At 38.6% G+C, this 27,463-nt stretch overlaps 1 protein-coding gene across 5 annotated transcripts in view; it reads right to left on the minus strand.

Annotated features, from left to right (window-relative positions):
• itpr2 (inositol 1,4,5-trisphosphate receptor, type 2) overlaps positions 1–27,463 on the minus strand; it is an 83,128-nt gene that overhangs the window by 6,877 nt on the left and 48,788 nt on the right. For 2 of the 5 annotated variants that reach the window (XM_027161422.2, XM_027161419.2), the window contains 18 exons: positions 25,122–25,224; positions 22,894–23,081; positions 22,601–22,781; positions 19,788–20,032; positions 19,076–19,276; positions 18,837–18,947; positions 17,322–17,417; positions 16,999–17,118; positions 14,103–14,222; positions 13,756–13,948; positions 13,521–13,646; positions 13,144–13,319; positions 11,973–12,137; positions 10,978–11,161; positions 8,180–8,263; positions 7,640–7,770; positions 6,617–6,782; positions 6,320–6,480 (listed from right to left, as the gene is read on the minus strand). In XM_027161422.2, the coding sequence (XP_027017223.1) occupies positions 6,320–6,480; positions 6,617–6,782; positions 7,640–7,770; positions 8,180–8,263; positions 10,978–11,161; positions 11,973–12,137; positions 13,144–13,319; positions 13,521–13,646; positions 13,756–13,948; positions 14,103–14,222; positions 16,999–17,118; positions 17,322–17,417; positions 18,837–18,947; positions 19,076–19,276; positions 19,788–20,032; positions 22,601–22,781; positions 22,894–23,081; positions 25,122–25,224 (2,751 nt within the window). Of the gene's footprint in view, positions 1–6,319; positions 6,481–6,616; positions 6,783–7,639; positions 7,771–8,179; positions 8,264–10,977; positions 11,162–11,972; positions 12,138–13,143; positions 13,320–13,520; positions 13,647–13,755; positions 13,949–14,102; positions 14,223–16,998; positions 17,119–17,321; positions 17,418–18,836; positions 18,948–19,075; positions 19,277–19,787; positions 20,036–22,600; positions 22,782–22,893; positions 23,082–25,121; positions 25,225–27,463 lie in introns of all 5 variants that reach the window. The other 3 variants (XM_027161421.2, XM_027161418.2, XM_027161423.2) reach the window with 2 other exon arrangements.

Raw genomic sequence — 27,463 nt, forward strand, 5'->3', positions numbered from 1 at the left:
ATCTGATGCGTGCAGCTACCGGAAGCCAGTGGAGGGATCACAGCAGTGGGGTGGTATGTGAGAATTTAGGCAGATTGACAACAAGTCATGCAGCTGCATTTTGGATCATTTGCAGAGGATGAATTGTGTTCAAATGTAGACCTGCCAGCAGTGAGTTGCAGCAGTCCAGTCTTGAGATGAGATATACCTTTATTCGTCCCGAGATGACAAGAGACTGTACAAGTACCTGAGCAGCATGTGTGTACAAAAATTGCAGAACCCTTCTAATGTTGTAGAGAAAGCACCGACATGAGCGTGTCACGCTAGCACAGTTGATTGTCCATGGTTACCCCAAGGTTGCGAGCATACTGTATGTAAAATGTAAAAGCACCTTCAGCTACTTCTGCAGAGCTGCTGAAAGTCACAGCGTCGCATGTTAAGTTGTGAGTCATATGAGGTCTCACACTGCATGCAGGAAATCTGCCTCCTGTAGAGGGAATCCAGCAGAGCCAGGCAAATTCTCTGCCTTAAAATGTGTCAGCCTTATTTAAAATAAGAGTCTGGAGACTCGGTCTCCATCAGAGGTCCTGCATAAGAGCACAGTATTGCACAGACTTTATCTAGACATAAAAAAAAAAAATCTGTTTCCTCTATCGGCTGCACCCTCTGTGTATGACCCTGTGTCGTGGGAGGGGCTATGACTCATAAGTGGGGCACGGTCTCGTTGCCCCACACAATGCCCCATAGATTTGTGGTACAATACTTACACACAGGAGCAAGTATCACAGGTGCAAATAGGCTTGTTCAACATAATTCATTCTTCTTTACACTGCCACCATATCCACTGACAATTATATTATACTGACTTTATTATATTATATTCAATTTTTCACACTAGCAGCAAAATTTAACACTGATGTATAGTTAACGATAGCTGGACTTAGCACTCAACACCTAAAACAGAGCTGTCTACCTTTTTCTCCCTAATAAAAGAGCTAATGAACCAAACAACATGTGAATCTGGAATGATTTGCACAAGTATTTTGAGCACTGACACTGCCTGGAATCCCTAACACTCTTTTCACCATCTCACATGCTCTCGATTACAATCACAGGGCACTCTTCTGTTCTGTCAAGAAAAATGGGTGAAACCCAGTCATAACTGCACGTGAAATGAAGATAGATAGAAAAAAAAAAAGAAAAGAAAATATTAAACAGACCTACAAGCAAATGTCAAATTGATCAGTTCACCGTTAGAAATGGTAATGATATTAAAACACCCCCACACACACGCAGTGAAAAATGTCATCGATGTGAACATTAGACAACTGTCATGATTTATTTCTTTACTTAATTTATTTACTCCACATTACTGCACAGTCACCTTAAAATCCACCATTCCGATGAGTCTCGATGAAAAATATTGTTACCCCTTCCCACTTTCCTTAAACAACAAAAAACTAAAATACTTATTTTCTTGTCTTACAATATGGTAGAATATGAGCACAGAAAAGTGTCATATGAATCCCCCTATTGAAATCTATCCAAGTTGAGGTGCAGATGCAGCTGCCCAGACAGATACCAGTATCCGGGTTATGTTGTTGCTCCTCTGATCATAATTAAGCCACTGCTTTCCAACAGGAAAATAAATACAATGCAGCAACATCAAACCAGGCATGGAAATAGAAACATGATTGCAACAATCGGTTTGATTAACAGAATCAGTCACTGCATCCCCTCTAATAGTCAGCAGCACACACACACAAACACACACACACAAACACACACACACACGCACGCACGCACACGCTGACCTCTGACGGTCTCAGATTTTGTAGATAGATAGAGAAGAGTAAAGACATACTGTGTGAGCATGCATGTTATTCAACTGAGAATCAGTGACCTTTGCACTGTGCAGTGATCACGAGCCCAGAGGCCCGGCCTCTCCCCCCACTCCCCCTTTCTGTTGCCGCCAACAGTGTATGACGATGGTGTTGCCTAGGAGATGCCTGACTCACTGTGTGATAATGAGCGGTGGGGTAGGGGTGTGTGTGTGTGTGTGTGTTTGTGTGTGTGTGTGAGTGTGTGTGTGAGAGAGAGAGAGAGAGAGAGAGAGAGAGAGAGAGAGAGAGAGAGAGAGTGTGTGTGTGAGTGTGTGGAAAGTAGAGGGGGTAGAGGAAAGCACGTGTGAGGAAGGGCTGAGCTATTAGTGGGCCACTTGAGATGGCTTACATAACACTGCTGTGGCTGCTGCAGTACCTGCTTACACTTTCTCATTTGTGTGTGTGTGTGTGTGTGTGTGTGTGTGTGTGTGTGTGTGTGTATGCATAATAAGCCATCACAGTATAGTCAAGCAAAGTTCAAAAGTCCTGCTGTCTTCATAATTGCAACTGCAACACACAAAGATACAAAGCTGCAACTCCTCTCATCTTATATCCTCTATCTGTTTTACTTTATGGTTTTTTTTTGTACTGATCTTCATCAGAAAATCATAAAAGACTTTTCTCTATTGCAAAGACCACAAAGAATAAGTGAACACAAGGTAAACGATAAAGAAAACACAGAAACCGTAGCTCAACTTGACAAAATATTAGCCAGGGGTTTTAAAATAACTTCATATAAGCTAGATGTCCAGTAAACTTACACTGGACAGATGGCGTCTGACAGTTTTATTAGACGCATGTTCGCCTGGGAAAACCCTTCACACTGAAATTTTGACATTTTCGTCTATATATAGGTTTGAAATCTCCAGGTTTCTTGAAGGAAAATATGTTGCATTGCACTAAAAGGTTCCAGCTCCCAACACACCAACGCATTGGCTGCCTTAAAGCAAATGATATTCGTTGTATTTAATATGTAATCAATGAAATAGAAATGTAAAAAAAAAAAAGTATCTTTATAAAACGTTTTATTCAGTCGACGGGCAGCAGTCCTGCCCATCTGGTAGTGATTCCACGCTTATTAATATAACGTTTATAGATTATTAGAAATTGTTACATTTACATAATATATTAGAGGCATGCATCAGTTCTGCGATCTTGCCAAAGCCTAGAAAAAAGGGCTGGTTTCTCACAAAATCCTTAAAAAATATTTACATACTCAAACGCAATCACAAATTAATTGGGTGAAAACTGTTCTGTGGTGTAAATTTCATATTTTTGTATTAGTTCATTTAATTGTTAGTACAAGAGTATGTAAGCAGTCTTCTCTTTTCTGATAATGACATCACAGCGTACGAGCTTCATGGGCATGATTACAAAGTGGATTGATAAGGATCGGGTCTGTTTATGTTCTTGGCTAAATAGATGCCACAGCAAATCACCACACAACCTTCAAAGCGTGAGGAAATCACATGGTTATAGACATCTGTAAGCAGCCGGGGAAGACGTGGCCTAATGGTTAGAGAGTTTGACTCCTAACCCAAAGGTTGTGGGTTCGAGTCTCGGGCCGGCAATACCACGACTGAGGTGCCTTTGAACAAGGCACCGAACCCCCCAAATGCTCCCCGGGCCCCACAGCATAAATGGCTGCCCACTGCTCCGGGTGTGTGTTCACGGTGTGTGTGTTCACTGCTGTGTGTGTGCACTGGGTTAAATGCAGAGAACGAATTCTGAGTATGGGTCACATTACTTAGCTGTATGTCACGTCACTACTTTTGAGTGGCTTCTTACACGACAGCCTGTTAGAATGGCAATAAAAGAAAGGAAAACACTTCCACATCATTTTGGTGGAATATATTTTTGTTGACATGAAGTAAATGTTTTAAAAGTATGTTGCAGAAAAGCACAATTTTGTCCAAATCAGATTTTTCAGCATTTGTGGCTGTTTTATAGAATTCAGACATGAGCGACAATCAGACTGGTTTTCTCAGACTGCGCAGATTTCTTCAAATCATTTTAAGTACAAAAAACAACCTTCTTCCTTCTCTGATCTTACTCCAGAGAGGAGCCTATTAAAGGGGAACACAGGCTGTAATTCGTCTACACTGGAATAATTAGCGGAGCTAATGAGATAATTATACAAAAGCAGTTAAGTGGACAAAAGTGACACAAGGTCTTTGTGTAAGTGAGCAGCATGGAGCAGTGGAAGCCGGTGTAAACGTCACAAAGATGGATGTGAAACAGAGGTTACTGTACAGCACAATGATGCACAATCCTGTTTAAGACTTGTAAATTAGCTGTCGTTTAATAACCCCCTGTTCCCATTTCAGGGGTCAATAATATCTATATAAAAATCCTATGGATGTTCCTTGAAACTGTCTGCAAGAATCAAATAATCCAGGCATAACATGTAAAATACATCTTTGTGGTTATATACGTCTTTATAATAATAATAATAATAATAATAATAATAATAATAATTAAATAATGACAGAAATCTAACCTTTAATTGATTTTAATGATTTCAAAAACCATCCTAAAAATGTCTATCCACCCATCCTACCCAACTACCCATGAACTATCCATCAATTTATCCATCTACCCATCCTTCCATTGACACCCTTATCCTTCCATCTAACCATCCATCCTTCCATCTAACCATCCACCCATCCACATTTATCGATTTATCCAACTATCCATCCAGCCAGCCATCCATTTGTCCAACAACCCATCCATCTGTCCATCCGTCCGTTCATTCACACTCCCATCAGATCACTGTCCTGTCTAACCAAGATCCACTTGGTGAAAGCACACTGGTTTTTATTTAACAACTCCTGGTAGTTCCGAGACAATGCCATGTGTCCTAACAAGGTTTGGAAGAAAAACAGTTACAACCTCACAACCTACACACAACAGCATGGATTAGTTTATTTTCTGTAGCACTAGCCTTCTTTTTATGCTACATCCTTCTAGTGTGTTTGATGCCAGAAAGTTCTATTTTTGTTTTGTCTCGTCTAACCAAAAACCAGAAGTGTCTAGTGAGCTTCAGTGAACTTACAAGAGCTTACATTTGTGGTTAGATGAAAGAAAATCCTTTCCGTTAAGGAGGCATCTGATGCGTGACCTGAAAATGCTTTCTTCTGCAAATCACACTGCGGTGGCAAAATGCATTGTCAAGCATGTAGCTATTTCAAAAATATCCATTATCACATTTACATAAACACCACAATGTTGTCTCGTTTCTGAACTTCCCCATGGTGATGAATGACTATGGGAATTTGGCCCCTATGTCAACCGACACTGAAACAGGAAGTCACGGCTGATCGTTTAAGAGCTCCTAAACACACACTAAAAGTAGAATAGAAATGGAAACAGGATTCAGTTAAAACTTAGGTGAATTATTTTAACCACAGACACATTTTTAGTCTGCTTCCCCAAGCTTGCCAATAATTCTGGTCCTTATCTGTCTATCCATCCATCTTCTGCTTTATTTTTATTTAAAATATTGAATCTATACACTATGTTTATTAGGATACATAATGAAGTAAGTTTTAAGTTTAATGAACTAATTTTTCCTAATTACTATCAAAGTTTTTAAATAACCCAGCTCGACATATTCTTATGTGCTTGCCAAAAAGTGCTAACAAGCAAGACTCAGCAAATCTTCCGTCTCCCCTCTGCTCGTTAACATAACATCAGCGGTCTTGTTAATGAGCAGTTAATCACTACACTACTTCCAACACGCTCGGTGACAGAACATACGCACGCCTACAGGTACACACACACACACCACACACACCACACACAAAACAAGGCACTGGAGACACACATGACACACAAATGGCACAGAGGGAACTTTGCTTACTGCATCCCGGAGACATCTGCAGCTGTAGACGAACATTAATATAAAAAGTGGCTGATTTTTTTCTTCTTTTTTTTGTCTGGTGATTAGTGTGAATTTTGTGCAAACATAAGAATTCAATCAAATGCAGTGATTTGCAAGGAAAACATTCTTATTCCTCAAGCAATGGAAGCAAAATAACTTAAAAAAAAAAAGTCAACTCCAGATTGATTTAAAAATTCAGCTAAAATAAATATATAAAATAAATACCTCATGAAACGAGCGATCGTTTAAGTGTTAGCATGACGGTAAGCCGTGACATATGTAAAAAAAAAAAACAAAAAAAAAAACTGTTCTTAAATCACTGGATTACACAATTTCAGTGTAAATGTTACACTCAGTGTTACACAATATTCAATATTCAAAATATCTAAATAAACAGATTTTAGTTCAAAGCGATCGCAGCAAGAGTGTCTGTATGATTTACATAAAAAAATCTATTTCTGTTGATTCTAAATGGTTTCATCCACAGTAATCTCAAGTATCTACAGGTTTTCCCGTATAGCCTACCGCTCTGTTGTCAACATGTGTAAATGCAGTTAACAGGACAGAGACTGACCTTCATCATCTGAGCCACGTAGCTTTCAGGACCAGTGTATTCAGTGGGGTCCTTCTCCTGCACTAGAACCAGGAAGTACAGGTAGTGCCACATGTTGTGCTCGTTCTTGATGTGCTCCTCGAATGACACTGTCTTGTTATCAAACTTGTCTCTCTCCAGACCTGCAGAAACAATATGACTATTATAACGAGTATAACTTTAATAAGACTTTAATTTTTGTAACATTTAATCCGCTATTTCACCTACAGGATTTCCCATAACCTGATGCAACATCTGTAGATATTCAGAGTAACTTACCACAGATGAAACAAGTAGTTTTCAGGATCTCCTCCTTGCGCTGTTTCTCACTCCTCAGGTCAGCAAACGTGTCAATGATCACACCGAAGATGAGGTTCAGAACAATGATGATGACGATGAAAAAGAACAGCAGGTCGTACACCACGCGAGCAGCAAACATGGGTTCCTGTACAGAATGACATCACATGGTATGATTCATGATCTCAGACTTCCATGGTTAAACTGCAGGCCTACATACAGATGGAGATGTTCATCATTACTAAATATTCATTTCCTGCTTCTCTCTGAAAGCTCAAACTGCAGAAAACTGTATATAAGCTGCAGAAAAAAAAAGAGAAAAAAACAGCATGCGTCCTGCTACCAACTGACAACTTACTGTGCACATCATCCGATTCGGTGTTCGAACGGATAATGGATATAAAGAAACAATAATCAAAATCTTCATATAGACTGAACGATTTGCAGCATCGGTTTCAAACTTTGGTGGGTTAAAATGAGTCCTATCACAATACAAGCAGTATAATAAATGAAGAATTGCAATAACAGTCATTAAAAAGCCCATATGCAGTGCAGCTTTAAAGAATAGCTCATTATACAAGCCTTTGTTCGCATGTTGTACCAAATTGAAGCATTCATAGTTGTGATGATTTCTCACATAATAAGCGTATATGATGTTTTAATTATGTTTAATAGAGCACTGTGCTCACAAAAGCAGAATAATCGCAGTAGTGGGGTTTTGGGACCTTGCATCATATGCATGAAAATGCCAGAAAAGCGCATCTCATCTTATTTATATTTCCTTCACATGAAACTCATCACAATTCAAACTGTTGTTTCTATGAAAATACCACAATAAATTCTAACAGTGCCTCATTTGCACCAATCAAACACCCACCACCAAATACATGGGAATTTCATATACTTTTATTAACATAGGATTTTTTTTAAGCACATCTATGCAGTATATAGTCTGGACTTGCACTTGTTCAAGTGTTTAGTGTTAAGACATTACAGTATGCTCACATCCTTTGAAGGCTTGCGGAGAATGTCGGCTATTCCACCTCCGTTGCGCAGCCCGTGGTTCAGTACAGTTACGATACACATGAGCAGGGTGTCACACACTCGCTCTGGAGCATCCTCGGTATTCTGCTCGTCTAGAAAACAGTAGAATACAAACAACGTTTAAAAAAAAATCCCAACAACCACCGAAACTCCTGCAAGAAATAAATATCACACTTAACTCTTAGGACTCATTTGACTGTATATTACAGCTGGCAAACTATTTGGGAAAGCACATTGTTTCTTTAATATCCTGGTTATGTTTTCTTTGGACACAAGTGACCCTGCAATGAGACTCTTAACAGCGCTACTAATTTACACTACCACTTTCTCTGCTTCAAGGATCTCCACTCTATTCTTTACATTACCAAACCTCTGTAGCTTTGCACAAATACTTTGAATGAAACTAGTGAAAAAACATGTCTATTAAACTTAATCAAACTGCAAACACCTATAGAAACGTATCTATGAGTTGATGCTGTTTGTTCAATCACTATAGCTTACCATGATACGAATTCAGGGTTCGATCCGGACAGCTGTCCACCGCACAGCTCTTAGGCTCTGTGAAATGGCCCAAAATGATCCTAGCTGCACAAGAACCACAAGGACAAATGTTCTTCAGTTACTTACTCCAGTGCCATTCATCTATCATTGTCAGAATACTGAGAATATACCGTGAAAAGTTTAAGGGAAGTATTTTGATATGATGCTGAACCAAAATACGCCTCCAGAACTTCTACGCGTCTCAGAATCTGCACTAGAGGGATGAGCATCATTCTTACAAAATATATTCCCTATATTACTGTTTTGATCGTTCAAGTGCTTGAGTTAGAGTTCAACTCGATTTGAAGACTATAATATTTTATTCTACAAGGACAAGTGGAGCTAAATCATGGCAGCAAAAAGCTCCGCCAGAACAGAGCTACCAGTTTAGCCCTTTTGTCCGTATGTACACATTTTACATATTTATATACAGTCATTTTAAACCCTTAAACCTGGAGCCTATTTTTGACTTTTTTTTTTTATTTCCTTCCTCACCAGGCATCTAAAATTGCAATTAGAAACAGCAGCGCTAAGGCATATTGTATTTCTTTCCCCAGCTCATCCCAGACAACATGGGGAAATTTTGCCTTTGTTCAAATAAGCACATTTGTGCAGGTGTATCAAGAAGTTCTTTCACCAGTGTTACATAACTAAATATACAAATACCTTTCTGCAAAACAACTGTGATAAAAAATTCAGCTCAGAAAGTATGACTGAATGACACTGAATGAAGTAATGAGCTTGTTTGTGTGTCCATCTGTAAAATAGAACGCTGAGCAGAAAAGTAGTCAGTTGTTCTTGACAGAAACAATTAAAGAAGAAATATTCCCAAAAAAATGGTTTACTTTAGCGTATAAAGTAGAAATACTGAGAAATTCTTCAACAGTTTACTGAAGACTGAGGTGCCCTTGAGCAAGGCACCGAACCCCCCAACTGCTCCCCGGGCACCGCAGCATAAATGGCTGCCCACTGCACACTTTGAATGGGTCAAATGCAGAGAACGAATTCTGAGTATGGGTCACCGTACTTAGCCGTATGTCACGTCACTTATTTTAAGACTAAAACCATGTTAAAAATGATCAGAAACTCAGGGTCTAGTCCAAATTTCTGTCTTTCTTGACTACCTAAAAGATATTATTAACGTCTTAGATATTAAGTGGATATTTCGAATCCGGACAGTTCACGTAATCAGGATAAGAACCTGACACTATTTTTTTTAATGATCGCTAATAAGTAAATACGTTAAATATAAAAGATGAATTATAAAGTGAACACTCCGTTTACATGCAAGCAAACAGGACCGATGCCTCACTGGGATTGAAGAACCTTCATGTTAATCGATCAGATTGAAATTTTGATCAGATTTAAAGGGGTGGTGTAAATCTGAAATAATCCAGTAAATAGGAGAAAATTTGCTAAGAAAATCTGAGTGTTTTCTCAAAGATTCAAAAACTGCTTGTGCACATGCTCAGTGCAGTGGTGTATATGATTTATGTCTTCGGTTTTACGTCTTAAACATGGCATCTGGTGGAAAGAACTGGTCATTGGAGGAGAGAGAATATATGTAATGGAGACGCAAATGAATCAGTTTGCAATGTTCCGGGTAGATATAAACAGTAATTTTAGAATCTGCGATCGGATTTAATTAATTCAGACTGAAGTAAGTGGCGCATGTAAACATACCTATTGAGGTGTGTGGTTTTCGAACTGATAGTCTGCTACACAGTGCAGAAATACTGTGATGATGAGAAAAAGGAGACAGACAAATTGTGTAGAAATGGAGTTTTAAAGGTTAATTTGTTTCGTGTCCATGCTGCCATGACTGCTGAGCAGAAAGACAATGTTCATGTTCACACATGACCCTGCATGTACACACTGTGTGATTATTTATTTCCTCCGTCCCTTGTAGCAGAGTCGTGCTGCACGGCACACAGATGAGCGGATTACATAAGGCGGCGTGGCCGTGGCTGGGTTACACAAGTGCACACGTGCTACCAGAGCAAACACAAACACAGCCATGAACAATAACACACCTGTATGTATGCTGCCATCCTCTGCTGCTGCTTCAGTAAACAGAATTTCAGTGAATCGTTAAAACCAACAGAAAAGAAGAACGCTTACTGAGTGAATTACACAAAGCAGATCTCTGATGAAGAAATAACCCGATTAGAATATAAACTATGGCACGGAAATAATAACAGAGCCGTTGAATTCTTTATGCTGATTGGTTCAGGATTTGCTTACCTGGTAGGTAGTTAGGTAGGTAACACACTTTATGATACTGTTTCCATAGAAACAAAAGCTTGTATGGCAAAAAAGCTGATGAATTAAAAAAAAAAAAGTCTGATATGGTGGCCTTTACTGTAAGGAGATATATATTTAACGTTTATTGGAAGGAGTCTCCAGTGTCACAGTTAACGTTGTAAGTACGTTGTCTCTGTACATAAGATGAATTTTCTGTCTAATTCATTTTAATTTCATTTTATTAAAGAGAGGAGATATGAAGCTCTTCAAAAATGTTGGTATAACATCTTTCATAGATCAAACATTAAAAAAACTATAAACAGATACAAAGTATGAAATCTGATTCTTTAATAAATTCATTATTATAATAGTTGTGAAATAATTTGAAAAAAAATAAAAAAAGACTCAATAACTGGGAAAATAACCAACTTCATATTTAGATGCATGACACCAATCTAATTTGATTACAGCCCACCCCAATCCTGTTTTTTTCCCCTAGCTTAATTAGTGCATACCGAGTGCAGGGTGACGGTCTACCTCCATCAGGAAGTCATCTTTGAGGAAGAGGAAGCCCACGATGGAGAAGAGGTAAACCAGGATGATGGCTAGCACAGCAGTGAGGAAGATGGAGCGACCGTTCTTTGTCACACTCCTCATAACGTTCAACAGCGTCTCCTCTCTGCGTACCAGATCAAACAACTAGAGAGAAAGTGAGAGATACGCATCGACATACAAAGTGTCAGCTAGAACATTATTACATAGAATATTATTCAAGAGGAATTCTAAATAGAAACTTATGGATTAAAATAAGCTTCACTACTACTTCTTCTTCTTTCTGCTTTTCCCGTTAGGGGGCACCACAGCGAATCATCTCTTTCCACCTACTGTAGCTCTATCCTCGGTATCCTCTAGTCTTGTGCTAGTACCATCCATACATCTCCTATTTGTCCTTCCCCTTGACCTCTTACCTGGCAACGCCATCTCCAACATCCTGCTACCAATATAACCATCTCCCTCCTCTGTACATGTCCAAACCATCTCAATCTAGCCTCTCTGAACTTGTCCCCAAAACAGCCAACCTGATGTGTTCCTCGTTCCTAATCCTGTCCATCCTAGTCACTCCTAAAGAGAATCTCAACATCCTCATCTCTGTTACCACCATCTCTGCCTCATGGCTTTTCCTCACTGCTACAGTCTCTAACCCATCCTTTGATTCCTGCTGACACTCTTCAGCTACACAACACTCCTGACACTTTTCTCCCACCCACTCCAACCCACCTGTACTTGCCTCTTCACCTCTTACTGACAACTCGCATGGTTAGTTTAGCCATGTTTTACGCCGGATGCCCTTCCTGATGCAACCCCCTTTATTTATCCAGGCTTGGGACAGGCACAGAAGTCACTAGCTTGCAACCCCTTTGGCTAGATTATTAAAATAAGCTTCACTAACCCTCCTGACATAAAGTGGAAAAATATATAAGCGTAGATATGAATGATGTTCAGTGCTTACCAGTATGCTGTAGAAGAACTCGTGGACAAACAGACCAAGCATGCACACGATGACATAGGAAACATGCAGGAGGAAAAAGACGTCCATGATGACTGCTTTGTAACCTCGTGTAAACGTACCCTGGTTGCCCACGAAACTCACCAAAAAGACAATCTTATTCAACAGCTGGAAAAAAACATCAGACAATTGTCAAGACCAGTGAAAAAATACATTAAATGTCCGAGATGGGGTCAAGCTCGAAGGGAAAGAAGGCAGATTGCTTTCAGATGATTAATAGAGGTTAAAAGCCTCTATTCTAGACTGTGGGCATACATTTACAAACATAACAGCTTATAGTCACCAGTATCTCTTTAGTTTTTTTTTTTGTTTCAACAAATGAACTATTACACAAAAGACAGTGTGTATAAATGACCATGAGCAAATAGTAGGAAGTTTTATAGAATTCCCTGCATCTTGTACTTTTTTAATACTCACTTAAAAGGCCCGGTGTCATGATCCCACACATGAGTTTCTTGTTGCTATCAAACAAAAATTAGTCCAGACACTCTTTTCATTTAGTGTAGTGAGTGTAGTTAATATTGTTAACGAAAACTGAGCTAAGTGTCAAACCTAACAACTCTAGATAAGCGAGTTGAGGCTAGTACGAGAAATGGTGTAATCTGCCTCCCTCTTACTTCAGCCCCAGTTTTCAAATTTGACTTTTCAACACTTTCAGCACTCAAATAGGATAATAATTAGACTAAGAAATTACTTGTATAATAGTGATTGTGAGCTCCACCACTGCGAATTACATAAGAGGATGTCTCATGAACAAATGCCAGGATTAGTTATTATAATAACAGGATTAGTAATTATAGCATGTAATTAATTACTCCTTTACACCACATCATTGAATTGATTCTGATTGGTCAGAAGGTATTAATTGTCTGCAATGTAAATTTTTCTGTCTAGAAATGAAAAATAATAGAACTCCTTTCACAGATCTTCCACAACATTAAATATAACTATAAACAGTATGAAATCTATGCATTAAGAGGCATCAGGACATGCAATGTCTCAACACGAAACGCTGAAGACAAATAAAGGTTAGGTTTAAAAATGCTTCATATTTCATTCTGAAATGAATCTGGAAAGTTCTCTTTGCTGCCGTGTGAATGCTTTCCAGTCTTACATTAGTGGCTCCAAGTAGCAGCAGCGTGGGACCTAAGCCTATAGTATATATGGAGCGGAGGATGACTGTAATCAGGAAAGCCAGTATGCCTCCTCGTCTTGGCAGGATAAAGAGCAGAGATGTGCTTATGGCTACCGCGACCCAGAGCAGGACAGACAGGAAAGGGGGAAGTTCACCTACAAGAAACAAAACCCAAATAGTTTTGGAACTGAAAAAGGGACAAATATGCTGTTTAAATGAATACACTGTTTATTGAGAATTGCTAATAAATCCAATTCAGGAAATGCTTAAGGTAGAATTAATTTGTAAGTTTCTAGAATGAATTTGTATATCTAAAATACTTTTAAAACTAATAACACGATTAAAGGGACAGATACCTTCATCTCCGTCATCTCCAAATGGATAGAACAGAGCTACAGCAATGTTGACCAGCACAGCCAGGTTAAAGGAAATGCTTTCCCAAAGAGAGATGTGTTTCGAGACCCAGAAGAGAACGACATAATCTACACACACAAAAAAAAATAAAAATCAATGGGACAGAATTAATTCTCACTGTTAGAATGGAACGTGTTATAGTTATTTTAATTAAATTAGAAAATAAAGCTGTCATACTCCTCATTTTCTTCTGCCACCGCATCTCGTTGTACAGATCTTCAAACTGTTGGAAGAAGTGGTTGACTTTGCTGCCCTGGTCGTCTCTCTCCGTGGTGGTGAACACTCGCACTTTGGACTCCTCAGTCAGGTATTCACAGATGTTTTGGACCGGGAACACAATCTGCTCCATAGTGCGGTCATGACGAACAATCTTGAGCAAAACAGAGAAGCATATTTCAAAGCATCTGTATTTAGTTCAGAGCAGAATTTAATACAAATTTAATATAAAACATGACTAAACTGGTGGGAGAGAAATCAGTAAAGGTTTGCTTTGTTTGGATTAAGTCTCAGGAATCTACGTGTACCTCGATCTGAGCTGTGTGCTTGGCATAGAATGGGAGTGCTTCTTCCCTTTCTCCCCTCTCATCGTCAGGATCCAGACCCGGCTTTAGACTCTGCTGTAACACTTTTCGGTGCCGAGCCAACTGCAAATTAGCACCATTTATCAATACAGTTGGGTTTTATATATATATATATATATATATATATATATATATATATATATATATATATATATATATATATATATATATATATATATATATATATATACACACACACACACACACACACACAGTCGTATGCAAATGTTTAGGAACCCCTGACAATTTCCAATAGTTTCATTTATAAATATTTGGGTGTTAGACCAAAATTAAATTGCTGATCAAATCAAATAACTGAAGGACACAGTAATATTTCAGTAGTGTAATGAGGTTTATTGGATTAACAGAAAATGCGCAATAAAGCAGTGCCAACCCTGAAGACACTTCAAAGTGAGCTCTGAATGAAAGGTAACAAGAAAAACTAGAAAACTAAAATAACTTCTATAAAGTAAGGTTTATGAAGAAAGATCTTCAACATATTAAAGCTACATTAAACTTATATATGTTTGTTTTAAATCTGATTCATTAAAGTGGCAGATTATCTATCAAACCAATCTTTAGCTGCAGCGCTACAGATACAAGGGTTTGGAAATTGGAGCAGCAGTAAACAAACAAGCCTGAGCATCCTCAGCAATGCGGGTGAGAGCAGCACAAAGCTGATGAAGCCACACAGCTTAATGACCAGCCTAAAGTCAAAGACACTGCACTCATCATCTCTAACAAGAGCAGAAGCACACACCAGAAACGGATCAATGACAACAAGAAAGAACATCCTGCACTTGAGCAACACACTCAATCCTTAAGAAAACAACGAAAAAAAAAGAAAACCAGTATATACCAGGCTCTTATTGTTACTTATATATCTATAGAGAATTCAAGATGCGTCTTTTACTTGGCACTCAGCAATTCATCGACGCATCCCCGTCTCAAGATAATCACACTGAGACAAAGAGAGTAGAGTTTATATACATATTCAGCAGCTCTATACATTTTGAGTGCATATTATGCTTCAAATTAAAGTGGGAGCGTTTGGAAAGGTGTAATTATGAAATCTCTCGACATCCGCAGAGGACTAAGGACATCTTCACCATCACTTTCACAACAGAGCTCACAAACAAGACTGGTGTTCATGTCTGACACTTTATAGACAGTACTACCTAAAGACATTATATACCCTTCTGTACAAGAAACACAATGATATTTTTGGTTCGGTAGAAATGCCCCTTATCTCGTATGATCCGTCTGTTCCTGTTTCTCTATGGGTGTGCGTTTGACTGAAGACACCCAGGTCCCTGCGGCTGAGTTTTGTTTTGTTCGTATGAAAAACAACTTACAAAAATAAGGGGGAAAAAAAAAAGAAGCATTGGCTAATCCAGCTGAGAGCTGTGCAAGACAAAAAAGAACATGGCTGCAGGTGGTGTGTGTACGATGGATAAATTTAACTTCAAACTCGCTTTTATTTCTGTTCTTGTGTTTGTGTATTTGTGCGTGTGTGTGTGTGTGTGTGTGTGTGTGTGTGTGTGTGTGTGTGTGTGTGTGCGTGCGAGAAAACAAAAAAAAGAAAAGAACCGTTGATGAAATAATGGGCGATTATGAAATCTGCCGGTTGGTGGGACAGTCTGTCTGACATCAAGCTCAATAGTCGCACAAAGATTAAAAGAGAACTGTAACTGACAGCAAATGACCCAGACGATCAGCATAAACAGTTTATACATGTATAAACTGTATATGAATACTCTTTTTTTTTTTTTTTTAACAAAAAAATCGCTTTGTAACTGTGAAGGTAACAGTGTAAGTGATTTAAAAATAGTCAAATTCCTACTTGAATCATAGTTAAAATGGCCATGTATAAGTGCCCTCATGTACGATAAGGGTAAATTATTATTTTATCTAACATTAAGTCACCTACTTTTTCCCCAAATACAAGATTCCTCTTCAAAATGATGTCACACAATAAAATCTCACCATCTCACACTTGTTTAACTTCAGACGAACTTACATCTGATCAGGTTTTTGAGTGCATGAAGATGAGGTAAGACGAGCAAGGAGTTCTACTGGTGGTCGTGGCATCCATACATACTGGTAGCTTGTAGATTTGATCTGATATTGTTAAATATCATTATACCACATCCCTATTGGATTCTCGATTCTTACTGGTCAAAAGGAGCTGCAAGGTTTAAATAAAAATGCACTGGATCTAATGTTATTACTCCTACAGCATCAACGTTACACAGGAACTTGTATGACAGACAGTCCACAGATTTAAAAACTGTATCTACATTAAGTTGGATATTTTCTGTAAGAAGACATATTTAGCATTTTAGGAAGGAGTCTCTAACATCAGTGGTTTGTAACAGTCAAGTTTCTGACACAGTCTTCAGAGCGAAGGGAATATAAAGCGGTGATTTTTTGTTCTATTTATTTCGAAAGGAGAAAAAAAAGAGAGACCGGTGAGGAAACACTCTGTATAGCTGCTATAACAAAAGTGATAAAAGGATGTTCCACAACGTTAACTGTAAACAGATCAAATGTAGCATTGGTTGTTCCTAATAAATAGAAAATTATAATCATTGGGAAGCTGCAACTTGTGTTTGAGGAATAAATCACATTTTATTATTTCCTAATAACAGAATGCGTCATCATGCTGTATTCCTTACTTCATTAACAACAATTAGAAAAAGCTGACAGCTATGATCTTTCATAATCTATTGTTATGAATGCTAGTGAAAAAAAAGCTAATGTACAGATCCCCGGTGTATAATATTGAAGCACAGGTACTAAAATACTTTCGATATCTTAACTGAAAATAAAATCCCACCTGATGGGCCAAGATGTAGATGTTGTGGCCAACGTCTTTGGGACTGATCACATCTCCTGATAAATGCCCAGCTGCCTCACTCTGTACTCCCTGCAGATAGGCCTCCTTAATTACACTCACCTGTTAGACACACACACACACACACACACACACACACACACACACACACACACACACACACACACACACAATCATCTTTTTTCTCTTTGTCACTGGAGCAACAAAGAGACAATAACATGCAACTGTTACAGAACATACAACAGAATAAAAAGCAAACCCAATTTAGACTCCTGGGTCCAATTTTGTTGTCCTCACTCACTCACCAGCTCATCAGGTCTCATCTTGTCCAGGATTTTCTCTGCATTCTCACTATCATGGCAACTCTCCATGATGGCCAGCAGCAGCTTAGAGGCATTATTCTGTAATAATTCAAAAAGCATGAGGAACATTCAGAAGTCTTACAGAGCTTACACTGGGTTCTCAGACGATATTTAACTAAGTGGGCAAAGCTTTTATTATTTACATTATTCGTTTATTGTGTAGGTGCACATTGTAGGTGTATAAATTACATGACCCTGACATGATGATATTACTGTAGCTAGATCCATCATTCTCTAAAGAGTGTAGACTTTGCAGTGGCATAATTGCATGTATGGCGCTGCTATAAGTGAATCAATACAGCACTGTTTCTGGGTAATGAGCACTCTAATATCCAAGCATATCAGACAAACAGGGTGAAGGTTACAGCAAGGTCAAATGTCTAATAAGAATGTACAATAAGAATAAGTATTTTAGACATTTAACCTTGCTGTAACCTTGACCCTGTTCGGATAAATTTTATAATATAATCAGTTGAAACATTTAACTACACATTCTTCAGACGTTGTGATAATGACGTTGATCTCAGTCAGACACACTGATGGACGGATGAATAGGTATAAAAAATGTTGTTGGAACTGTCACGGTTAGTCACGATGTTTGCTCAGACAAGGACCTTACTTTTGAGTGTTCCAAAATAAGCATAAAAAAGAAAGCTTATCATTTTAGTTCATCCTCAGCATGACACTTTTCCTTGCAGCCACCATTCCATCTAATAATTGCATCAGATAAAGCCTACATTTATATTATTGTTTTGTATCCTAATATCGATCTCATGCAACTTGCTAATTACTTTAACAAGTGCTCATAATGAAGATTTATATTGTATTAAAATAAGGTGAATGTAGCACATATGGAATTTTTTATATGACAAGCATGTTTATATCATGAAACCCTTCCCATCTCTGAGATTTATATGGACAGATATACCCTTATACCGACACACAGATTTATACACATATATATTTGATGGTTAGCACGTTTGCCTCCCACTTCCAGGGGTTTGCTCCTGGTATTCTGGGTTCCTCCTCCAGTCCAAAATCATGTGCTGCCTGGCATCTCTAAATTGTCTGTAGCATGTGAATGGGTGTGCAAGTGTATGTGGGTCGTGCCCTGCGATAGACTGGCATCCTGCCCAGTGTGTACCCTGCCTCCTGCCCCATGTGTCCTAAGATTGGCTCCAGGTTTCCCATAAAGTGGTGTAAAGAACAGATGCATGGATATTTCTTATATATTTCACCAATATGTCCTCCATAAACATTTTTTGACTTTTCTGACTGACTACACGATACATAGTGGGTTTAGCTGATAAAAAAGCCGGTAAATGTGGGTATTAGTGCAGGTGAGTACCTAATAAACTGAGTGTAGATACACATTAAATATACGGCAGTGCAGACGGTCTTTGAAATATGACAAAAACAAGTGCTCAAACTATAGATGCAAAGCTTGATTTCCAGTACCTTTAGCTCCAAAACAAGGTCCATTCTATTCTTCCCCAAGGGCTCAATAGGATTCACTATAAGAGCGATGATAATGTCAATGCCATTGGACTCATGCTTGGCTATACAAGACTGAGAAAAAGAAAAACAGACATTTACTATTGATAGATACACAATGATGCTTGGCAGATAAGTGCATTCAAGCAGTTGTAAGCAAATTGTACAGCAACACAAGCAAATTACTGATCCACATAGGCTACCTGATTCTCATGGCAAGGGCCTTGGCAGTACTCAGTGATGCTATCCAGCGTCTGCTTGACCAGGTCTACGTTCCTCTCATTAATATAGAGGCCTAACAGTCCCAAACCTCCTGTGGTGCTGCCGCAGATGCAGTCCAGAAATTGCAATGTCTCACATACCAAGTTATAGTTGGTTTTGTTGTCCTGGTCCCGAAGGAAATTCTGCCAAGAAATTTTTTTTTAAGCTGAGGTTATATTAATTTAAGATCAGATCTTGGTGCCTTTGCAATAGGTCTAGGTCTACTTTGTATACCAGAAATTCCCATTACATGTACCTCAAACATAAAGAATTATTTTGAAGAATGACATTTTTGTATATATGTTATGTTATGTATATAATGATTTCCCATAGAAATCAAATATTTCATCCACTCATCCATTCAATATAAAGATAGAGTGCTAAAATTATCTCAAGTAATGGGCATACGCATGGAGGGATGGATGCATATATAGGGAACAAAGAAAAACTATTTCACACATTTGACATTTCAGACAATTCAAAAATGTAATAAATTCATCTAGAGTGATAAATCCATATAAAAAAAAAAACACTTTCAAATATTTGTTCTTTCAAAATCATGTTAACAAAACAGGTATTTTCAAATCCAGAAACCGCAATGCCTACACCACTTAGTGGCAGCATTAAAAAATAAATTAAGGCATTTTCTTATACCTGCAGATTCCTGTTATGGTTCTCACACTGCAGCTGAAGAAAGCGCAAAATGGGCTTCATGATGGTGATGGCCTGGCCCATCTGTACCTCCTCCATTTCCTCCTCTGCCTCCTCACCCGCTTGACCTGCCGTATCAAGATCTGGATCTCCCTCCTTTCGGAAAGTATTGTAAGCCTTGTATGTTGCAGAAGAGGCATCTTTCAGTTGTCCCTTCATGTCCTCTTTCAGGTGCATTGTGTCCAACACTGCTAAAACAGCCAGGCACTAAAGTTTCAGTTATAGATAGAGAAAGGTACAGTAGAAGTGTACTATAGAAGGCCAGCTGCAGTTCACGTTGCATGGGCAGCACAAATAAACATGGCAAAACAAGGTCCTTGAAATCAAACAAAAACCAGAAAGAACCACTTCTCATACCATTGTCATTTAGAGACGTCAGGAGATTTTTTCCAATGTCAGGACACTGTAGAAGCTTTCACACACAATTTAATACCAATTACAATAGATGATCATTTTTTCTAGAATAAAATATTTATTTTGCAGACGTTAGATTTGAAATTGGCTATGGTCTTGCAGTACTTTGGTGAAGAATAAAAATCCAGTTACAGATTAGCAAAATGATGCAAAACACCAAAGTTCAGCGGACTTTCAGTTCTTTTGGACTTTATACTGTCAGTTCCTGTGGTACATTTGAACTTAGCTCCACCCCCTTTAGACAACCACACGGTAATGTACAGACGTCCACACGGGACTGAACAGATATTTAAAGTGTCCAAATGAGCAATCATGAATTCTAGCTGTTTCCATCTCTGATACACTTGGATTGACAGGCAGTTAGCAGAGCTTCATGACAATTTTTTATTATTATTTTTAAGTAAGTGGGTCATCAAAAATCCACACACACTAACACATAAATGCAGCATACCAAATTTCAGGTTGATCAGACTTGGGAAACAATTAAGTTAAACCCCCCCCCCCCCACCCCACCTTGTTAGCCCAAGTCCCAAACTTTGCATCTGACCTCAGAATCTTGTCCTGTATTTACATTTCAAGTTTCTTGAAGTCCCACAAGCAAGTCACCAGTTACATCTAAATCAGAAAAATTAAGCTCCAGCTTGTTAAAATTGATTCATTTGTGGTTGCCAGATCACAAATATGAACCTGTTTTTCTTAATTAATGAGATCTCTCACAGTGGTTTATGAAGGCCAAAAAGGACTAGTTTGCAGAAGAAAATATTATAGATTATGCAATGAATAATTCTGAAAGATATGGGCCACAAAAATGTAATAAAACTCAACCACTAAGCCACTATCTCTGTTACCTGAGTATTGACTAAGGCATGAAGTAGCTGTTGATCAAGATTTTTATTTCTTTTTATTGTGATCTATACAATACGGCTAGAAAAAGTGATTTGTCTTCAATGTGATTTGGACCCCTAGAAAACATAAGTCCAAGAGTTTGCCTCAGCTGCTATAGTGCTTGGCCCCCTTTATATGTTATATTAATATTAATATTTATATTTTCTCTCTTTTCAGTTTTAGGGATCAAATATGGTTGAGAATACCGCAAAAGACAAGCATGCAAATGAGAAACATATTTTAGTTCAGGAAAGCCTGTAGTTTCCCGGGATAATATACACCACAAAATCCAGAGGCCATGACTGTTCAGGCTGCCACACATAAATAATATTTAAATAACACCCTGACGCATTGCAACACTTCTAGGAACTACATTCCTCAATCTTGTAAATTCATACAGATTTTACAGGTTTTACTGCAGTTCCTGAACGATATGCTTTGAAGACGAATGACTGAATAATATTCTGACCCTTGCTTTAATATTGTTTAACATCTTCTGGTCTTTTGTAGTAAGCAGTGATACTCTTAATGATTTGCAGTAGTTCAAATTTTATATTATGATAAACACAAACTATTTTTAGCTTACATTTTTTATTTTTGTATTTTCATTGCTCAAAGTTGCTCTGAGATCATTCTTAGTGACGTGACATACGGCTAAGTACGGTGACCCATACTCAGAATCCGTTCTCTGCATTTGACCCATCCAAAGTGCACACACACAGCAGTGAACACACACACCCCGTGAACACACACCCGGAGCAGTGGGTGGGGTTCGGTGCCTTGCTCAAGGGCACCTCAGTCGTGGCCGGCCCGAGACTCGAACCCACAGCCTTAGGATTACGAGTCAGTCTCTCTAACCATTAGGCCACGACTTGCCCCAGAATCCTTATGAATCCTTATGAATACGGGCCCAAAGCTCTTTTATTCCTACATGGAACTCTTACATGAAGAAGAAGAAGAAGTGTTAACTAGGAAACTAACAAAGGCTCTTTGATGAACTCATGGCCCTCATGTGACCCCATGTGATGTGGAGTGAGGCAACTGAAATGTAGGGCACCTGGCCAACATCAAGCTCATGAAACATATTTGTTGCCTTATGTCTACAAGGACTGTGCCTGTAAAGCTAAATTGTTATGGCCCCACTATTCACATCATTAGTGATTTAAAGAATTCCACTTATATCCCTATATATTTATAGAACTACTCTTCTTAGCATGGTTTCAAACTGGCCATTAAGCAATGCCCTCACTACAGTGAAACAAATTATACTGATCACTTCATAGCTTGTGCTCATCATGATATCACCCCATTCACTCTGCTCAGATCATTAGCGTTTTCCATTACACTAATTTTGCTGGACATAAACACGGTAAGGGAACAATCAATTCAGTAAACGGACAGAGAATCACCATTATTCATGCTTTCATAAATAATGAAAGTGTGTCGAGCTGCTCTACCTTTCTTCGGTCTGAAGTTGGAAACTTCGCTTTCCTCCTCATGCTTCCGGCAGCTGATCTCAAACATGTTGACGGAGACGGTGGAGCGAATCTCCTTCTGAGCCAGCTGCATGTGGTCGTAGAAAACTTTAAAGAACTTCTCTGACTTCTTTTGCTTGTGCAGCTGATGATAGAAGGAATTCTGCAGGGAGAGAGTAGGCGGGTGAATATGGAATGCATAAGAACCAATTCCTTCGTGAAATATGATACCCACAAAGTATCTGCTATATACGTGTGTGTATGGGGGTACCTACTTGTATCTGTGTGTTTCCCTTCCTAAGAAGTGCAATGCCTAATTGGATGCTCTCCTCAAACACTCGGTCATTCTTGGTGCTGACAATGAGATCAATGACTAGCTCTGTTGCTCCCACACTATCCAAAAGACACTGGATATCCACCAAAGATGTGCCAGGCTTATCAGAATCCTGTCCTGAAGAGCCAGCTGCAAAAACCACACAGAATACAGTAGCAGACTTGGTGAAAACAATACAAGCAAACAAGCAATGATTAGTATTAAACAGGCTTCAGCTTTAAACTAGCTGTACAACTGTATTTTGGAAGGCCAAAAATATAGCAAATGTATTTCAAGCTAGGTTGCTAGTTTATCTTACAGTGGAGTGAAAAAGTATTTTTCTTTGCACATTTGTCACACTTTAATGTTTCAGATCGTCAAACAAATTTAAATATTAGTCAAAAATAACACAAGTAAACACAACATGCAGTTTTTATTAATTGAAAACAAAATCCAAGCCTACATGGCCTGTGTGTAAAAGTGCTTGCCCCCAAACCTAATAATTGGTTGGGCCACCATAAGCAGCAAGAACTGCAATCAAGCGTTTGCAATAACTTGCAAAGAGTCTGTTACAGCGCTGCGGAGGAATTTTGGTCCAGTCATCTTTGCAGAACTGTTGTAATTCAGCCACATTGGAGGGTTTTCGAGCGTGAACCGCCTTTTTAAGCTCATGTCACAGCATCTCAATAGGATTCAGGTCAGGACTTTGACTAGGCCACTCAAAGGTCTTCATTTTGTTTTTCTTGGGCCATTCAGAGGGGGACTTGCTGGTGCGTTTAGGATCATTGGATCAAGTGTTATTATATTAAACAATTATACAGACTAATTGGAAAATTAATTGTTTGATTCACATGTTGAATGCTAGGCATCGTATGAGCACCATTCCCACATTCCTACCTCTACACCAACCAGAGGCACGAACCCCTGTTACTTGCTTCCAAGTTTTATTTTTCTTTGTAATGCCTCTATAAACATTTAACAAGCGGATGAAACCATGGTTCGAAATTACTTCCTTTTTTGCGTGTCACACAGTACAGGGAAACTATTTACGTGTGAGAAGTAAAGCTGCTACCAAAGGCCTAGTCCGAGAAATCATTCAAATCTGTCTTTGGATTAGCTGCTTTACCTCATCATACCTAATCTGCATTGAACGGAGGACTGGATTTGTCACTTGCCACTGTGGTTAAATGAATTTGTGTCTCACACACAGAAAATGAACCTTCACTTCTGTCAATTGCTTTGTGCAATGTAGGGAAAGTGCATTAATACGGACAAAAGAAAATCTTAACGCTTATGCTAAATGTCTTCCAACATAATTGAATTATTGGACAAGGTGTCACATTGAGATGAAGTTATCTGTCCTCACTTACCCGATAGGAGTATTTATAGTGTCTTTAATTTATTTTCATGTATAACTGCAATGTGACTTTTACAGCAGAAGACTTCTACAGTATGAAAGTCTAAAATAGCACTAAAATTTTACCCATATAATGTGTCTTTTTTCAATTCTGAGAAGACTCTCTGTTATTCATGCTTGCTAATTAATCGGTCCAGAAAAAAAACATTCTCCTGAAAAGCAGATCCATGATGAAGGGTTTGTGTGTAGAGAAGTAGACAGTTACAGCATCAAGATGCGTCTCAATGACTAGCAGAAATCTTTTCTCGGTTGTTCGTCAGGGAAAAAAAAAACACAGACAAGAAATCTGCTTGTTCCAAATGCCCTGCTACTGATTTGTCCACCCCTGATACGTAATCCTATTTTCCAGCAGTCTCAGCTACCTACTGAAGCTTTCATCAGTGATCATTCATTCCTTGAGATTGTGGCCACATTCAGTTGTGGCATCATCCTTAGCATCAGGTATTAAATAATTATGACCACTGTAAATGAGTCACACACGTCCTTGTATGATTCTAAGCTGTGCAGAATCAATAGCTTGATCTGAAACGGTCTGTATGAGAATCCGAAACCATTACAGTTCTATAATGACGCATGAATCGGCGCACATCAGCCCACAGCATCGTTCTGAAGTCTGTTGCAAGAAACTCAACGTACCTCGGTAACAATTTACAATCACCCTTATTTTCTGAGCAGTTTTTCATTACATTTTTAGGGATATAATAAAAGTGATAGAGTATTTTTTCTAATGTGCGTCAGAAGATTGATTGTGTACGTTCGTGAAGGTCCTATACCTCCAGGTGAAGATCCTCCACCTCCGCCAAACTCGAGAGCCTTGGAGTGGAGCCGCTGGTTACCGAAGTAGTGCGTTAGAAGAGTCTTCCTCAGTGAGTTGCCCTTAATAGGAGACAGTGTGCAGATTAATGGCAGCCCTATAGATATTTACTACAAATAAATAAGCACAAATATAAGACTTAAAAACACACGTAAAACCAGTTGATCTTAAACGTCACTGCTAATCATTCTGAATCATGACATTCCCATACAACCTTTTATATCTTCAAGTAGTTATACAGTTAAAGGTGTGCCTTCCAGTTCTATATTGAGATTAGATTCTGCCTCATGTCTTGCTCATATCTAACAAATGAATAACTGTAAATAAATGCAGAAATTGATTTTCTCCGCATAGCACATGGCACTAGTGTGTGTGGTGTGAAGAGGTATTATTAGCTATTTGAGAGGCATATCTGTTCCAGAATCGTACCCAGAGCATATTCTCAAAGCTAGCTGGCTTTAAGTTGGACTGCGTGGCCAGGCTGTTAGTGCATGCTGTGCATTCTGCTGAGCTGAATTAAAACAGATGATGAAAACAATGCAACCGTAATAGAGAGAGGCAACACATTGGCTACAGATTGTATAAAGTGCTATGCGCATTCCAAGAAGATATAATGTTTCAGTTGTTCGTGGTCACTACATAAAATCATACGATCCGCATATTTCATTTTAGCACAGGATTTACACCAGATGCCCTTCCTGACATAACCATCCCATTTTATCTGAGAGTTAACCCCTAGGTGCCTGGGTCGGTTCTGTGGCCAGGGATGGAGGCCAGTCCACAGTAGTGAGAGCACTGGATTCTGCTGCTTCACCATCAGGGTCTAAAAAAATATATAATATTCTAGACTAAAAAAACGCAAGTTTGATCAATATCTGATCAACAATTCATCCGTCCATGATTCAGATCAACACGTTTAACCTGACACAGAGGCTCAAACAGCGCTAAAAATAAAAAAGTAAAACTAAAAGTGCTAACAGGAAAAACAAAAGAGAAAAAAAATAACCCTAGAACAAAGTTCATTAACTGACTCACACATTCGTTTTTTCCCCACTGGTCTGTTTGATCTGCTGAAATACTGCTGAGAAAATAAATCCAATAAACTTAGGGGGGGAAATTATGCTACCCTGGGGTTTCTTTTTAATACATTTTGGCATCTGTAACAGATTCTCTGCTTACCTGAAAGGTTTTTTATTTACTGTACCCCCCACTGATCTGATTAGTTAAATGACGTGACTTGTACAAAAATACCCAGGACATTTAAAGCCAACTGGTCAGAGAAGTTCTTATTCAAAACAGATCTCTCATCTCTCAGAGTCTGCTGTGTTTTTCAAAAGTGAAGCTCCATGATGAAAAATAATAACCACTTCAAAATAATGTGCACTATTTTCAGCTATGACATAAATAATGGGCAAGCATTTTAAAGTATCTGAAGTTTTCCTTCAGTCATGCCATTTACCAGTTAATATTTTGGAAATTAAAAACAAAAAAACAAAAAGGGATTTGCTTATCCAGACTGATTTCTAGCTCTCTATGTCCAGCTCTGTGTATGTATACGGAGGAGATATCTACATGTGTTTCAGATGTGTGACGCAAGTCTGACTTGGTTTTCATTGGCCTACAAAATTGGTATTTTATATAAGTGGTTTATGGATGTGTGGTTGTGGCTCAATGATCTCAGCATAAAGCAAAAGTTACCACTACCAAAAAGCAGTGCATGTCTTTCAAAAAAGCTGGACATGTTCCAGGTCTTGTCCCCTTCTGGTTTTTGGCTTTGCCACTGATTGGTCTGTGTAATGCTTCAGCTGGTAAACAGAAACCCTTCGCCAGAGGCAAAAATGCTAAACGCTATTATCTACTGGCACATTGGTGAAACTACAAGCACAAGATTCTTCTTTTAACCTCCTACCAGTGAGGATTCAAATGTAATTACTTTGTATAATAGCTGTGCTCATGTTCATGCATGCAAATCAAAGGGGGCTTTGACTGAATGTGCTTTGTGATGACACATTTTGACCCAAAACTGCTGAAAATATGGGAAGACAAAAGAAACTCCTTCAAATATTGTGTTATTTTCCGTTAATTTCTGCGACCACAAAATTGCGTAACGCTGCATCACATATTCATCAAAGACCTAAGTTCTGAAAGCTTTAGGAAGATCTAGAAATATTTCTGTCAATATGTCTGTCTATTTATCCATCCTGCATTAAGCACACAAGATTAAAAAAAAAGCATATTCATGTAAGAGAGCATTTTACATAACTCATATAAACTGTTGTGAATGTGCCAATTATACCCCAA

This window comes from Tachysurus fulvidraco, chromosome 13 (assembly GCF_022655615.1).
Source record: "Tachysurus fulvidraco isolate hzauxx_2018 chromosome 13, HZAU_PFXX_2.0, whole genome shotgun sequence".
NCBI classification, from domain to species: Eukaryota; Metazoa; Chordata; class Actinopteri; order Siluriformes; family Bagridae; genus Tachysurus; species Tachysurus fulvidraco.